At 53.7% G+C, this 16,357-nt stretch overlaps 6 protein-coding genes across 6 annotated transcripts; 5 read left to right on the top strand and 1 right to left on the bottom strand.

Annotated features, from left to right (window-relative positions):
- Positions 1-1,003: 1,003 nt before the first annotated feature.
- On the top strand, positions 1,004-2,983 carry BDW47DRAFT_126363 (GNAT family N-acetyltransferase; the record flags this gene model as incomplete). Its single annotated transcript, XM_024816543.1, has 3 exons — positions 1,004-1,046; positions 1,110-2,856; positions 2,920-2,983. 3 exons carry the CDS (start codon positions 1,004-1,006, stop codon positions 2,981-2,983), a joined length of 1,854 nt encoding a protein of 617 aa, XP_024671448.1.
- Positions 2,984-5,113: 2,130 nt separating this feature from the next.
- On the top strand, positions 5,114-8,054 carry drs1 (putative ATP-dependent RNA helicase DRS1). The gene is made up of 2 exons (XM_024812908.1): positions 5,114-7,044; positions 7,107-8,054. Exons 1-2 carry the CDS (start codon positions 5,257-5,259, stop codon positions 7,794-7,796), a joined length of 2,478 nt encoding a protein of 825 aa, XP_024671447.1. The 5' UTR covers positions 5,114-5,256; the 3' UTR covers positions 7,797-8,054.
- A 156-nt stretch (positions 8,055-8,210) lies between these two features.
- Positions 8,211-10,822, top strand: BDW47DRAFT_38012 (2-isopropylmalate synthase). Its single transcript, XM_024818862.1, has 4 exons — positions 8,211-8,508; positions 8,595-8,739; positions 8,799-10,391; positions 10,461-10,822. The coding sequence occupies exons 1-4, from the start codon at positions 8,501-8,503 to the stop codon at positions 10,662-10,664; spliced, it is 1,950 nt and encodes a 649-aa protein (XP_024671446.1). The 5' UTR covers positions 8,211-8,500; the 3' UTR covers positions 10,665-10,822.
- Positions 10,823-11,079: 257 nt separating this feature from the next.
- On the bottom strand, positions 11,080-12,385 carry BDW47DRAFT_132070 (4-hydroxyphenylpyruvate dioxygenase family protein; the record flags this gene model as incomplete). Its single annotated transcript, XM_024817471.1, has 2 exons — positions 11,080-11,464; positions 11,550-12,385. The coding sequence occupies 2 exons, from the start codon at positions 12,383-12,385 to the stop codon at positions 11,080-11,082; spliced, it is 1,221 nt and encodes a 406-aa protein (XP_024671445.1).
- A 900-nt stretch (positions 12,386-13,285) lies between these two features.
- Positions 13,286-14,038, top strand: BDW47DRAFT_107033 (uncharacterized protein). The gene is made up of 2 exons (XM_024812907.1): positions 13,286-13,703; positions 13,769-14,038. The coding sequence occupies exons 1-2, from the start codon at positions 13,364-13,366 to the stop codon at positions 13,960-13,962; spliced, it is 534 nt and encodes a 177-aa protein (XP_024671444.1). The 5' UTR covers positions 13,286-13,363; the 3' UTR covers positions 13,963-14,038.
- Positions 13,947-16,169, top strand: BDW47DRAFT_132064 (FAD/NAD(P)-binding domain-containing protein; the record flags this gene model as incomplete). The annotated part of the gene is made up of 3 exons (XM_024817470.1): positions 13,947-14,817; positions 14,886-15,173; positions 15,249-16,169. The coding sequence occupies exons 1-3, from the start codon at positions 14,173-14,175 to the stop codon at positions 16,167-16,169; spliced, it is 1,854 nt and encodes a 617-aa protein (XP_024671443.1). The 5' UTR covers positions 13,947-14,172.
- Between the last annotated feature and the right edge of the window lie 188 nt (positions 16,170-16,357).

Genomic DNA, 16,357 nt, shown 5'->3' with positions numbered 1-16,357 from the left:
TTGTCTTAGATGTCTATAAAGATTTATATTATATTTACTCAAGGCCATGTGTAGGATATACCTGATATTTCACGTATATCAGCCTCTAATAGCTGATTATTATGTAGATACTAGTGCTAGATGCTTTTTCTTTGTTCTATGTACTCTACGTATATTTGATTGTCTAAAAAAGCCTGGGTCCTACAGATAGAAGTCTAATTCAATAATAACAGAACATACTGTTAGGAATATCACTCAAGCACAGAGTAATATGGATCTTTTTCACTAATCTCTATAATTAGCCATATAATGATAAGTATACAGTGATCTATTTCTATAATAAGATTCATGTTAATTGTTCACTTCATATTTGCCTCTCTTGTTCTGGGGTATAAATATCCCTACATCTAGAGAAAGCTCCTAGAATCATATAACCTCGAGCTTCATTTCTTCCCCTCTACTACTTTGGAAAACAGTCTATCATCATCTATTTTGAATACCCTCATTAGAAAGAAACCAGATAGAGTACAAATCAAATCTATCTTTGGATTGGAATCATAGCCCACATCCCAACAGACAGGCACCAAACAGGTGATAGACCCTAATCTACAGCATGAGCGACAGCCCAGACTCCTGGTTACAGATGATGACAGCACGGTCGGAACCAATAGCAGAGCCAAAAGAGGAGCAAGTCAAAGGAGAGCAGCAAGGTTTGGCGGATGAGGTGAAAAAGATCAACCAGACTGGCCCATCAACGTTCCCAGTCACTTCTACCCAGACTCCCTTAGCATCATCTCAACGTCGACCATCTGCCGCGTTGTATGTGTCACCTCCTTTGAGAAAAAAATTACTGCGACAACAGCAAGACAGTACGCTTGACTCCACAGATCCTTCAATGAGTGAATTTCGTTCGCGGCACCAGCCTGCTGGGAGAAGAGCCCCGCCTCCTTCACAGACCCAAACAAGAGGTCACTCTCAGAAGAGGCCGTCTACTCTGCCGAATGAAGTTACTCCTCGTTCTAACATGCCTCAAGTTCGAACCCACCCCGCCAAAGGCCTTCCTACTAGTATGTTTCCACCTATTCACACAAAGCAACAGGGGTCAAACGCGGTGGCTAACCATCAAAAAGAGAACAACAAGCAGGTTATTGTCAGAATGTCCACTACTTCGGAGGAAGAAACTGTGATCCACGAGGGCAGAAGGGCACAGCAGAACGGGGCCAGAAATCGTCAGGATGGAGCTCAGGCTGCGCACATCGGCGTCGCGACACCGTCCAGCTCGAGGCAGCCCGGGCAGCGAGCCCCCCGCCTCGCCAATGACCCCAGAAACAATAAAGGGCCGCCGATTACGCCGGCAAAGAAGGTTCTCAGCCCCGAGGAAGAATCCGCTCAGCAGGCGGAACTGGCGAAGTACTACAAGCCCCTGAATCCGGAGTTGAAGGCAGAACTGGAAAAGCTGCAGCAAGATATCCTACAGAAGGCCCACCAGAACCGTTTCAAAGATGCCGATTTCCCGGTGGCAGATGCCAAGTTTATGGAGATCTGCAGAGGGGGCCCGGGAAACGACCCTAGCTCTGAGGTGTTCGAGAGGATCGGGGTGCATCGCTACGATGGACAAACTCGATCTGCGCTATCGGTTACAGGCCCCGATGGCGGGGAGCAGCCCTCGTTTGAGGTTGCAGATTACGCCGGCGCGCCCGATCTTCCCACGTTCGAGGAGAAAGTTGCCCAGTGGCAGGCGTACAGTAACAGCCGTGCTGTGTACTCCGACGTCGTGGACGGTAAGGTGGTGTTGTCATCCGAGCCAAGCCAGGGGCATCTGGAGATGCAGAAGAAAGCGAGAACCGCCGGCGAGAAGCTCCGGTCCGGACAACAGGACTGCAAGCACAGATGGGAAGACGCGTGGACCCCCGAGTGGGAGACCCGACCTCGCCTTTACTCCGACCTAGCTGAGTTCATCGACTGGTTCCGCCGTTGGATGGACGGGACCATGGCCCTAGTCTGCTACACGGACATCTACCACGAGACTTTCTTTGACGGCACCGCCCATCCGGACGGCGTACGGGGCTTCCTCATCCCCAGCCTGGACGACGTCGAAACCCGCATCGACACATCGGTGGAAGAGACCCGCCTGCACCGTCACGAGAGCGCCGAGGGCTATTGCTACACCCTGGAGTTGCACCAACGAAAAGAAGAAGAAGAGCGCCTGTTCAAAGAGGCAATTCGCAGAGAGAGAGCCCGAGACATCTACATCCAGACCAGACAGGCAGCGCTCGAGCCGCACCCACTGTCGCCGCGCGCGAACATCTACCTCCGACACGCGCTGCCAAGCGACGCTGCCGAACTCGTCGAGATATTCAATCACTACATCAGCGAGTGCCCCGAGAGCATCGGCGTCGATCCCATCGAGACCGGCGACGTCCGCCAACGCATCAACGACTGCCACCAGCAGAGCCTGCCGTTCCTTGTAGCGGTGGAGCGGCGCACGGGGGCCATCCGCGACGACAACCCCGAGAAGGTCATGGGATACGCGCTGGCGTGCGATTTCGCCGGCCGCCGCTCCGCCGGCCGCTACTCCGCCGAGCTAGAGCTCTTCGTCAGGCCCGAAGCCAAGCGCAAGGGAATCGGCCGCTGTTTGATGGACAAGTTGCTCGGCATGTGTGATCCCACTTACAACCCTAAGGGCGGCTACAGCTTTGAGGTCCCCGCGGAATACACCAACAACGGAGAACGTCAGCTCGCCCGGCTGACATTTGCGCTCAGCTTCCCGGCCGACGATAACTCGACATATACCTGGGTCAAGGGATGGCTCCATCGGGTGTTTGAGTTCGAAGAGCAGGGTCTCCTCCAGGGGAATAGAGTCAAGTTTGGCAAATAGTAAGTTCGAGCTTCTTACCCAACCGTCCCCTTTTCTCTTGAATAACCTGCTAAAATGGACAGTCAACACGTGAGCTACCTCGTGCGCAGCGTTGGATACAGTGAGGGCGTGGAATTCGATCGATAAGCAGAGTTCAATGTATTGTACTCGGGGTGAGTGTCCAGTAAGATGTTCGCCAAGTGTTCTTGCGTTGATGATGGGAGATAGAACCATCGACACGATGCATGGGTCACTAAGTGACATTCTTGTGCGATATCATCGGGTCAAGTGTTGGTGAGGCGGAATAATGATCTTTTCATAACTTTTCAATCACCTTACCATGATTGTTGTTATTATCACTGTTTTCTTCTTGGGCATAGCTTTTATGAACACAAAGTCAAAGCAAAAAAGAGAGAAAAAAAGGTAGAAAAAAGACAAGGCAAAAAAAAAAGGAAGAGGCTGGAAGGCGACTATGGAGTTTTGAATTCACAAGAACCAACTCAGCTCTGAATGATAAATAGCATAGAAGAATCAAAAGAAAAATATCCGAGCATCTAAAACCCGCTCTATCCTTTCCTCAGTAATGACATCCCTTGATTGAATCTAGAGCTTCATCTTCCTTGAATAGGCATCAGGAAGGTCAGCAATATCCACCATCTACATATCGGTCCCATCTCTTAACACACATACTATTATCCCTATCCTGAACAGAACAACGGAACACACTCGCAACTATATAATGCGCCAAATCCAAGGTGTCCTATTCGAGTTCCTTCAAAACGCTGACTCAAGCACGATGCGAATACTCGATGATACTCTAAACAGCGTTCTCGATTTCAAAGATTACCTAGAATCTATACGTCCATTTGCCTCAACGGTCCAAGATTGCCTCCACGACTACGATGCAAATAACAAGACCTGTTTCGTCGGGGTCAATATCTACCGCAGAAAACACTCCTATTTTGTGGTCGACGTGAACAACACTGGCTATGACTATCAAACTGCTCATGAATGCAAGACATTGATAGCTGTCTATGTCCTTCGTTTGCCAAAAAGGAAACCATCGATTTTCAGGAAACGGGAGCTGGATGGACATATTGCTGAGGTTCTGAGGGTCATGCATAATGGTCATGGTCAGGACCCGCCGCCTTTGTTTGATAATTATTGTGATGGGAATAGTCAATATGCCAACCCACGCAGCCTCGAAAATAAACTCCAAGAAGATGAGCATGAAAAGGCAAACTTCTACTATCATATAGATACTAGATAATGAAGAAGTAGGTCATCCTGCCGGTCTTCCAGTCGACCCAAACACAAACCCCTCCAGCTCCTTATACGCTCTATCAAGATCATAATTGACAATAACCCTATCATGAACACCTCGCTCAGCAAATTCAAACTCTCGCCTAGCCTGAGCAAGCCTCTTCCGAATATCTTCCTCCCTCTCCGTACCACGTCCCCTCAGTTGCGCCTCCAGCGACTCAAGACTCGGCGGCCTAAATAAAAGCATACCGTGCACCTATACTACTGCTACTATTGCCGCTATTCTCCCTCATCTGCCTAACACCATGCATCTCAATATTCAAAACAACGATCAACCCCTCGCCGCCTAATCCACAATAGTCTGCTTCCTAGTGCCATAGTGGTTTCCACTGAAGAAGGCGTGTTCCACAAAGGCATCTTGGGAGATAAGGGACTGGAATATATCGTGAGAGACAAAGTGATAGGCCACGCCCTCGGCTTCACCGGGTCGTGGTTCCCGTGTGGTGTGGAGTACGGTTAGTGCGAATGTGTTGGGGTGATTGTTGAGTAATTTTTTTCTGGATTAGAGTTCCTTCGCCAACTCCTGAGGGGCCGGAGATGACGATGGGTTGATGAGATGGAGATGCTGTGATAGTGGGTTAAACGAGTTATGTACATGTTGGTTCTATCAGTAAGAGGAAGTATATACGGGAAACCATTATGATATGGGGCAGTAGAATATAATATATAGAATGTGTTTAGACTCTATGGTTCATACTGAATGTTTAGAAGCAGAGATGCAAATCTCAAGCCAACGTAATGCAGGAGGCTGTTCTCATTCCCCCCCCCCCAAATGTACGCTATCCAGGAGAATAATACGACAGTAATCACGGAGTAGGAGGAGGAGAGACCGCCTAAATTCTGCCAGAATATTGACCCACCGCCTTCGGAATTGGAACTTTTTTTTTTTTTTTTGTCTCCGCCGAGCGATAGAGATCGGAATCTGGAGTTGGAAACAATCGAACAGACAGACAGGGGACGAAAGAAAAGCCATTGAAACTTTTCTATCGTTTGATTCGCCCTTTTTGATTGAACTTTACTCTATTCTATTGATCAGAAATTTTCACTCTTTCCGTCTCCCTCGACCTACGGACCAACCCCCAAAACACGAGCCAACCATGGCTCCCAAGAGAAAAGACGACGATTTCGTCCTGACGCTTTCGGACGACGAGGTTGAAAATGATACGTTAGTGGACGAGGCCGAAGAAGAGATCGACAGCGCGGACAAGGCCGCGACGAAAAAGCGCAAGCGCGACACGGCGTCTACTTCTGCTGCTGCTGCGCAGCCGGAAGGGAAGAATAAGAAGCAGAAGAAGCAGCAGAAGCAGCAATTGAAGGAGTCCAAGAAGGCGAAGGATACCAAGGAGGAGCCCGAGGAAGAAGAGGGTGGGGAGGAGGAGGAAGAGCAGGGACACGCTGGAGAGGACGACGGCGCGCTGGACTCGGACTTTGAGTTTGATGTCGCTGGTGCGACGAAGGATGTAACGGAAGATTTCGATGGGTGGGGTGCGGATGGTAATAATCCTGGGGACAAGAAAAACGGGGATAAGAAGGCTGTTGATATTGATGAGATTATTGAGAGGAGGCAGGCAAAGAAGGAAGTTGATGCGGAGCGCAAGCGGAAGAAGGAGCTGAAGAGGAAGGAGAAGCTGGAGGAAGAGGGGAGTGAGTTTGAGGGGATTGCGGATGATGATGAGGAGGAAGCCTCCGACGCGAACGATGACATGTCTGTTGACTTCAAGGATGATGAGCTGCTCGCTGAAGATGGGTTCGGCATGGGCGCTGATGGTCAGGATGAGAGCGAGGACTCTGCGGCAGAAAAGGACTCCGACGAGGAGGATGACAAGAGCGACGACGACGATGACGACGACGCCGCTTCCGACAATGACTCCGTTGCTACGCCCGTCGGCCACCCTGACGACATAGGTGGTGCATCGGACCAGGATTCCGACGCCGAGAGCGAAGTCGATGAAGCCGAGGCCGAGAAGCGCAAGGCGTTCTTCGCGCCGGAGGACGACAAGCCCAGCGAACCCGCCGGATCCGACCTGTCGAAGCGTTCCTTCCAGGAGTTCAACCTGTCTCGACCCATTCTTCGCGGTCTTGCCGCCGTCAGTTTCTCGAACCCGACGCCCATCCAGCGCAAGGCGATCCCCGTGGCTCTTCTGGGCAAGGATATCGTCGGTAGTGCCGTGACGGGTTCCGGTAAGACGGCAGCCTTTGTGGTCCCTATCCTGGAGCGTCTGCTCTTCCGTCCTCGCAAGGTGCCCACCAGTCGCGTGGCGATCCTGATGCCCACGCGTGAATTGGCGGTGCAGTGTTACAACGTGGCGACCAAGCTGGCGACATATACCGATATCACCTTCTGTCAGCTGGTCGGTGGTTACAGTCTACGCGAGCAGGAGAACATTTTGAAGCGACGACCCGACGTGATTATCGCCACCCCGGGTCGTTTCATCGACCACATGCGGAACTCGGCCAGCTTCACGGTGGACACGCTCGAGATCCTGGTTCTGGATGAGGCAGATCGCATGCTGGAGGACGGTTTCGCTGACGAGCTGAATGAGATCTTGACCACGATCCCCAAGTCGCGGCAGACGATGCTTTTCTCGGCTACGATGACGGACACGGTCGATAAGCTCATCCGCGTGGGGCTCAACCGCCCCGTGCGACTGATGGTCGACGCGAAGAAGAATACGGCTGTGACGCTGGTCCAGGAATTCGTGCGACTACGCCCGGGACGCGAGGGGAAGCGCCTCGGCTCCCTTCTCTACTTGTGCAAGGAGCTCTACACGGGACGAGTGATTGTGTTCTTCCGGCAGAAGCGCGAGGCGCACCGAGTGCGGATCGTCTTCGGGCTGCTCGGACTGAAGGCCGCAGAACTCCACGGTAGCATGAGCCAGGAGCAGGTACGTTCATTGTCCCTCCCCCCGGGATGAACGCGGTAACTAACATGACCACCCCATCGCAGCGTATCAAAAGTGTCGAGAACTTCCGCGACGGCAAGGTGTCCTTCCTACTCGCGACCGATCTGGCCTCCCGTGGTCTAGATATCAAGGGAGTCGAGACGGTAATCAACTACGAAGCGCCGCAGAGCCATGAGATCTACCTCCATCGTGTCGGTCGTACAGCGCGTGCCGGACGTTCCGGTCGTGCATGCACCATCGCAGCAGAGCCCGACCGCAAGGTGGTCAAGGCCGCCGTGCGGGCAGGCAAGTCGCAAGGAGCCAAGATCGTCAGCCGGGTGGTGGAACAGAGCGTGGCGGACTCGTGGTCGAAGAAGGTGGAAGACCTCGAGGAGGAGATCGAGGCGGTTCTGGAGGAAGAGAAGCTGGAGAAGCAGCTGTCGCAGGCCGAGATGCAGGTGACCAGAGGCGAGAACCTGATCAAGCACGAGGCGGAGATCAAGTCGCGGCCCAAGCGCACCTGGTTTGAAACGGAACGGGACAAGAAGGCGGCGCGCAAGCTGGGAGCGGAGCTGCTGAACGGCCCGTCGGCGTCAAGCACCAAGGTGAAGCTCAGCAACAAGGACAAGAAGCGCCTGGACGATCAGCGGCAGCGGATGGAGGGCAACCCCGGATGGAAGAAGGGCAAGACGGAGCGAGAGGCGCCCAAGCCCAGCAAGGCATCGAAGAAGGACAAGAAGAAGGGAAAGAAATGAGGCGTCTGGAGAACCGTGTATCGCAATGGGTCCGGATCCAATCTTACTGCGTGCAGACGTGTGTGCAGACGTGTGTGCAGGATATTGAAATGGAGATGTTGAGTTGGTTGGATGGATCGTTTTATGGAGACTCGGTTGCCCTCGGTTGTCCTCGGCGTAGGTCAGCTGTGGTCTCCGGTATCGGCTGCCGCCTCATTATTCTGTACATTCATACTTATATCTGTCTTGTCTATTTATGCTCTATTTATTAGATCAACGATCTCGAAATTTCTATATTGTTCTATATGATGCAGAGAGGAGTAACTACCAATAATGATATTCAGTTCAACTACTAAAAACCATCTAGTAAGTGAAGTAGTAGGAAGTACCATCAGTACTAGGTGAAGAGTGGGTCTCACATCATCCACCCAGGCCGCTGTCGGGGCGGCAAAGAAAAAAAAGAGCAGAAAATGCCTGAGGGTCCAAGGCACGCCCGGGCGGTGGAAACTCCGACTTGAAGCTTTTAAACCGACGTGACTCACGACAGCTTCTTTTTCAATACCACATCTTTTATTGGCTTCGTCTGCCATTCCTTCTTATACTCTTCCTTGTACTTACTTTCCTCCTCTCTCTATACTCTTTTTTACCTGTCTCTTCTCCCGTCTCTTCCCCTACCCCGCCTCTCTTTCTCGCTCCGATTTACCTCCGATACATATACCGCCACCATGCCTATGTACGTGAACCCCCCACCATGCGAGAATTGATCGCAAATGATCAAGGACCCTTTCAATCGCAATGGATGAACTAATTGATTATCAGGCTGAAAGATCCCTCCAAAAAATATAAGCCCTTCAAACCCCTCCAGCTCCCCAACCGTCAATGGCCCGATAAGGTGATCGATAAGGCCCCGCGGTGGCTGGCCACCGACCTTCGAGATGGGAATCAGAGTCTGCCGGATCCGATGGTATGCGACTGTCTCTTTCTAAGATATTTGATATACCGTGCTGATTGTTTGATGTATAGGACGGAGAGCAAAAATGGCGCTTCTTCAAGAAGCTCGTCGAGATTGGCTACAAAGAGATCGAGGTCTCCTTCCCCTCCGCGTCGCAAATCGACTTTGACTTCACCCGCCGTCTGGTCGAGACCCCCGGCGTTGTCCCCGACGACGTCTGGCTCCAGGTCCTGTCGCCCTGCCGTGAGGATCTGATCCGCCGCACCGTCGACTCCCTCAAGGGCGCCAAGAAGGCCATCCTGCACATCTACCTGGCCACCAGCCCGTGCTTCCGTCGCATCGTCTTCAACATGGACAAGCAGAAGAGTCTGGAGATGGCCGTCCGCTGCACCAAGTATGCCCGCTCCATCACCAAGGACGACCCCGCCATGGCTGGCACCGAGTGGCACTTCGAGTTCTCCCCCGAGACCTTCTCCGACACCGAGCCCGCGTTCGCCGCTGAGGTCTGCGAGGCCGTCAAGGCCGCCTGGGAGCCCACCGTTGAGGCCCCCATGATCTTCAACCTGCCCGCCACCGTCGAGATGGCCACCCCCAACGTCTTCGCCGACCAGATTGAGTACTTCTGCCGCCACGTCTCCGACCGCGACACCTACGTCGTCTCCGTCCACCCCCACAACGATCGCGGCTGCGCCGTGGCCGCCGCCGAGTTGGCCCAGATGGCCGGCGCGCAGCGTGTCGAGGGAACCCTGTTCGGCAACGGCGAGCGTACCGGCAACGTCGACCTGGTCACCCTGGCCCTCAACCTCTACACCCAGGGTGTCTCGCCCCAGGTCGACTTCTCCGACATCAACGCCGTCATCAAGCTCGTCGAGGAGAGCAACAAGATCCCCGTCAACGAGCGCTGGCCCTACGGTGGTCAGCTCGTCGTCTGCGCCTTCAGCGGCAGCCACCAGGATGCCATCAAGAAGGGCTTCAAGCTGCGCGAGAACGGCCAGACCGCCGACGAGGAGACTGAGTGGACCATCCCCTACCTGCCGCTGGATCCCGAGGACATCGGCCGGAACTACGAGGCGGTCATCCGCGTCAACTCCCAGAGCGGCAAGGGTGGCGCCGCCTGGGTCATCCTGCGCAGCCTGGAGCTGGATCTCCCGCGCGCCCTGCAGGTTGAGTTCAGCAAGGTCGTCCAGCGCCGTACCGAGGAGGTCAGCCGCGAGCTGCGCGCCGCCGAGATCGTCTCCCTCTTCGAGGAGGCCTACCATCTCAAGTCCAACCCCCGCTTCAACCTGGTCGACTACAACATCACCACCGACCGTTCCACCTCGCCCGCCCCGCCCGAGCCGGGCAAGGCCCTCAACACCAAGAACCTGCGCCGGCGCTTCACCGGTGTCGTCGAGATCGACGGCATCCAGCACGCCATCACGGGCGTCGGCCCGGGTGCCATCTCGTCGCTGGCCCACGCGCTGGCCAACCTCGGCATCGACCTGGACGTCGTCGACTACAAGGAGCACTCCATCGGCAACGCCAAGGGTCTTGGTCGTGACGTGAAGGCTGCCACTTTCATCCAGTGCACGGCCGCCGGCAGCAAGGAGCAAGTGTGGGGTGTCGGTATCCACCAGGATGTCGTCCAAGCCAGTTTGATCGCCCTCCTCAGCGCCGCCAGCTCTGTATGTTCTTCCCCCCACCTTTCTTCCTTCTTACCTTCCTTCAAGAAAAGATAATTCTAACAAAAGCAGTTCCTCACCAGCCGCGCCGGCTCCCCAGCCCCCTTCCGTCCCCTTCGGTCCAACACCCTCACCGACGAGGATCTGCAGGCTCTGGATCTCCTGAACCACAGCGGCAACGACGCCGCCGTAGCAGCCGCCAAGGCGGCCTGCTCCGGGTCCGCCAAGCCGCAGGTCAATATCGAGGAGCTGACGCGACAGGCGGAGAACCAGTAGGAAGGTTTAAAAAATTCAAGCATGAAACGAAACGAAGGGATAAAATGTGACGTTTTGGTGTCTTCTTCTTTTTCTATATATTTTGGTAGGAATTTAATATCCATTTTCTCGACTACTTTTCGGGTGACTGGATTGTGTTGGGTGTATAAAGGACAAGGGAGTATGCAAATTAGAATATTCTACAGCCTAGTAACGGCTACATTTCCCGTTGGTTCAGGCTTCTCTATCTTCGCTGGGTCACGGCAGACATGATATAGTCCGTTCATTCAATCCATACTATAACAGCACCATCCAGCTCTACCATCGTCTAATCCCTCCAGAGAGCCATCCCACTCCCATACCATCTCAACCTAACCTATTATCACACCATACCCCATCTATCAATAACAACACATCCACAAACCAAAGTAGTAAATCACAAATTCCCCCTCAACGCCTGCTCCCTCTCAAACGCCTCAAAAAGACTCTTAAAATTCCCCGCGCCAAACCCCTCGAAATTCTCCCGCTGGATAATCTCCAGAAACACCGTCGGCCGGTCCCCGACGTGTTTCGTGAAGATCTGCAGCAGGTACCCGCCCTCGTCGAAGTCGATCAGGATGTTATACCGCTGCAGCGTGTCGATGTCCTCGGCGACGTTTGTGCCCGCGCGCTGTAGACGCGCCCGCACGTCGGCGTAGTATGTGTCTGGCACGGAGAGAAAGTCGACGCCGCGCTGGCGGAGGTTGTGCACTGCGTTTATTATGTTGGGCGTGCGGAGCGCGATGTGTTGGCAGCCGGAGCCGTTGTAGTAGTCGCAGAACCTGCTCCCTTGTTAGTATATTCCTTTTTCTCTCTTTGGGGGGGGGTTGTTTCCCCCTCCCTTTCAGGGTATAAGGGAGGACAAACTCCTCAATCTGCGACTTCTTCTTCCCAGCCGCCGGCTCATTCATAGGCATCTTGATAACCTCATTCGGCGACGCCACGACCACAGAATTCATCGCCGAAAAGTCAGAACACATCTCGCTATCATCGACTGTCCAAAACCGGTGGAAGTTGAGCGCTTTCTCGTAATACCGCACGGCCCCCTCGAGCCCATTCCACGGCTGGTTCCCCACGCAGTGGTCGATCTCGACGACGTCGATGTTGGGGAGGAGAGATGATAGAGATTCGTGCGAGCTGTCGCTGCGCTGGGGGGTCCAGGTGTATTCCGGGAGGAAGGCGCCTTGGTAGGCGGATCGGTTGACGAGCGTGTGGATGGTGTCGCCGAACGTGCGGATCGATGCCAGGAGGATTTCGCCATCATCATCCTTCAGCACAGTCGGCTCTTGCACGGGTTCCGCCCCGTTGTCGACAGCGTGCTGCCACACGGCGCGCACGTCGTCCACCGTGAACGCGATATCCTTGACGCCGTCGCCGTGCTTGGTCAAGTGTGCGTGTATGTCTGCGCAGAGGCGGCGCTCGTCGTCGCTCACCCGTGTGTCTCCGTCCGAGCCATCAGGCGAGCGCAGCGGCGAAGTGAACAGAAACCACGCGGCGCCGTTGCCGACGACGTAGGATGCTGTTGCGTAGGAGCCTGTCTCGGGTCCGCGGTAGGCTAGCACGTGGAACCCGTAGTGGTTCACGAAGTAAGAGACTGTTTGGCGCGCGTTGCCGACGTACCAGCCTATGTAGTCGTATCCGATATAGTTGGGGTTGATGCTGCGGGTGACGGAGCGGGTGGGGGGAGAGTGAGCGTCGCCCATTTTTATATTGATTTTCAAAAGGGAATCTGGAGGATTTTGTTAGAATAACACAGGGAGAATGGAGGATGGCTGTAAGGATAGCCCGTCTAGAGGGTTGGCTTTATACCTGCTGTCCATCTTGCCCCGTCCGTCCACCACCCACCCACCCATCCACACGGGAAAAGAAAGAATAAGTGGGTAAGAGAAGTAGGGGCTCGTCTCATGCAGGAGACTATTCGTCATGATCTTTCGATCGGTCGATCTTAGTTCGCGGCTGATCTTTGGCTGAGTTATTAATCTTACTGGGTTACGACTCTCAGGGGCGAACTACTCCCTCTTCTCTTGTCGGGGAATCACATATAGACAGTTTTTTTTCTGGGAAGATCTCCAGTGAGCTACACTTGTGTGTTTACTATAATTGCTATCAACAGGAGTTGACCACAAAACTTGATCAACTTATTGGGCTGGATACATAAGCCAGATAGCAAGTATATCGAACCCTATGAGCTTTCAAGAGGTATGGAAATTTCAACTATGCTATGTTTTATTGAGACTAGACGAGAACATTCAAGGACTGGACACATTTGAAATAGATAAAACTAGGCCAATCTCTATTTAGTCCAACAGTACGGGGTACTCCGTATGTGCATGGTATATGCCACATAGACGAATGCCACATAAAATTGGTATTTCAGCGGTATACGAATAACCTCTTACAGATCAATACTCAGTTCATACACATAGCAGGTATCCAGTCCATCTTCTATACATCTGGATGTCGTGGAGGCTGCTTGACGTATGAGCGGACCCCTTGACATAGACAAGCAGGAATCTGAGGCACTGTACATGACCCACTCCATGCGGTGCCACCGATCGAAACCCACCAGTCTCCTGTCCTACCTTAGATGACGTGGTGCTTCGGTGCAACCGCAGGGGAATAGATTCGTTTTGCAGGAGGAAAAGATTGTCAAGAGCGAAAGATGCCAGCTGAGGTCATCCATGTCGGCCGCCATTCCAACACAGAAGCAACCAATCGCTAACTGCGCTTCTCTCGGGACTATCACGGTTCTCTTTCATGCTGTTGATCTGTCCACTTTTACTCGCTCGTTCCTACTTTCTGCAGGCTATGTCTGGAGATACACGTCCTGGGATCGCCGCGCGCGGTGCTTCAGCTCTCAGCCCTTCGGTGGCGACGGAAACATGTCCAGAAACACCACCAACACTCCCTTTTTGCTTCTCCTCCCGGTTTCTTCTTGCATCTTGCATCTTGCATCTCGCTCCCCTCATCGCTTACACCGCAAATTCGCTCACCCTTGGCTGTACTACCAGATGGCGATCGGCGAGTCTGACCGATGACAAAATTGAATGCAACAAGAACCAGCGCTAACCTTTAGTTCCTGCAAGGACCGGATTGGCGAGCTGAAAGCCACCCGCACGAGGCAAGGCTTCATATTCCCCCCTTGAGCTGCTCGACTGGCCCAGACATCAGTATTGCAAATCGACCCTTTAAAGTGGAGGGACAGAGAAATGCAAAGAAGAAAAATAAAGCAAGAACAATGCGTGCGTTGGACCCGAGTAAGCCATTGGTCCACCGTTGAATGAAGCCCATACTGAATCGCATTGTCCTCTGCATTAGCGTCCAATTCATACAATCATGTCCATTGCATCATCTGTCATGCCCTTTAAGCATTTTTTTTTTTTCACACCTTGCCTTTTTATCGGCGCAAAATAAAACAGGGTGACACCTGTCTCTCCTGTGCCTCTTTCTTTCCCCTTATCCCAACGTCGACAGATCCAAATCAAGCAATATGCCTGGAAAATACGACGTCGTCGTCGTGGGTGCCGGCCCTGTAGGACTTATGTTCTCCGCCTGTCTTGCCCGCCTCGGTCCCTACAAGATCAAGCACATCGACAACCGCGCCGAGCCGACGCCCATCGGCCGAGCGGACGGGATCCAGGCACGCACGCTGGACGTGCTAGACAGTATGGGCTTGAAGGGGCCTATTTGGGCCTTCAATCCGGGTCTCATTTATGAAGTTGCCTTCTGGGGCGCCACTCCCGACGGACAAGGCGTTCAGCGTATAGGCACCACCAAGAGCTACCCTGACCATGTCGACACCCGCCACCCATTCACCACGGCTCTGCACCAGGGTCGTATCGAGGGTGTCTTCCTCGATGATCTCCGCTCGCGGGGCGTCGAGGTCCAGCGACCGTGGACGATTCGCGCGGTCACGTACCGTGGGCCGGGTGTGGAGTATCCCGTTGACGTCGAGCTGGTCAGCGTGGATGGGACGGCCGTGGAAAAGCTCCAAACCAAGTATCTATTTGGAGCCGATGGCGCACACAGTGCGGTGCGCAAACTATTGAGCATTCCCATGATCTACAAGGATCCAACCGTTCACGTGTGGAGTGTAATCGACGGGGTCGTCGAGACCGACTTCCCTGATATACAGGTATTCTTCCTTGGTCTTCCCCGCCCTTTTCTTTTTCTTGCTTCATGTTGTCTGAACTGACCATCCAGATCAAATGCACTGTTCGGACCCCTCGCGGCTCCTGCATGGTCATTCCCCAAGGCAACAACCGCATACGCTTCTACGTCCAGATATCGCCCGACGAGAGCAAGAATTTCTCGGCATGCGCCTCCTCGGAGAGAATCCAGCGCATGGCCAACGAGATCCTGAGTCCGTATCGCGTGGAATGGGTGTCAGTCGACTGGTACTCCGCCTACCACATTGGCCAAGGCATCTCGCAGAAATACACACTAGACAACCGCATCTTCATCGGCGGGGACGCCTGCCATACGCACAGCGTAAGTCACATCTCTCTCAATCTAAGCAAAAGAAGAAGAAAACGATTAATGAATGGTTGAACTAAAAAAACCCAGCCCAAAGCAGGCCAAGGCATGAACTACGGCCTCCTCGACGCCCACAACCTAAGCTGGAAGCTCCACCTCGTCGAATCCAACCTAATGCGCCGCGAACTACTACACACATACGAAGAAGAACGCCACGCAGCAGCCTCCCGACTGATCGAGTTCGACGCGACCTACGCCGGCCTCTTCAGCTCGCACAACCCCTCCCAGCAAGCCAACGACGAGTTCGTCCGCATCTTCAAAGAGAACTCGTTGCTCACCAGCGGCTACGGCGTCGAGTATACGCCCAGCACGCTGACCGTAGCCAGCCACAACAACAACAACCCCATCACCATCCCATCGCAGAGATCCCTCCAACCCGGCCGCAGCTTCCCCCCAACAACCGTAACGCGCGTAATCGACGCCCACGACATCCCCCTAGAACGCGACGTCCCCTTCAACGGCAGTTTCAACATCTACATCTTCGCCGGCAAACATCCCCACCAACACAAGGCCCTAACAGACCTATCCACCCACCTAACCCGCCGAAACTCCCTATTCTCGCGCATCCCCCGCGCCACAGGCACAAAGGTAGCAGACCTCTCCTACGAAAGCCGCCACAACCCCCACTCACCACTCTACACATTCTCCATCATATTCAACGCCGTCCGCGCCTCAGTCGACATCACCTCTCTGCCACCGTTCTTCCAACCCTACCGGTACCATATCTACTCGGACGATGCGCGTCGGCAGCCGGGTGGGCCTGGGGCGGCGCATAGGAAGTTGGGGTTTGGTTCGCGAGAGGGGGGTGTGGTTGTTGTGAGGCCGGATGGGTATGTGGGGTGTGTTTTGGGGTTGGTGGGGGGGAGGGCGACGGGTGATGCGCTGGAGGGGTATTTTGGGGGGGTGGTTCCGGGGGGGTTGGTTGGGGGGGAGGTGAGGAGTATGCTGTAGGTAGGTGTGTGGAGGCTCTAAGCCAGTACACAATTATGTGGGATATTAACCAGTAGATAGGTATCTGAGATTGTGGTTGTTCATCATCGTCTTCTTCCGCAGATGTAGTGGTTATTTATTGAGCTACTGTTTGTTTTCTTTATTCTCGGTTATTCTTTCTCTGTTGGTTATCAATAAGGTAGGGTCAC

The sequence above is a fragment of the Aspergillus candidus genome (assembly GCF_002847045.1).
Source record: "Aspergillus candidus strain CBS 102.13 unplaced genomic scaffold BDW47scaffold_27, whole genome shotgun sequence".
Classification (NCBI taxonomy): domain Eukaryota; kingdom Fungi; phylum Ascomycota; class Eurotiomycetes; order Eurotiales; family Aspergillaceae; genus Aspergillus; species Aspergillus candidus.
The sequence above is the reverse complement of the archived record's forward strand: the minus strand, read 5'-3'. Positions and strand labels throughout refer to the sequence as shown.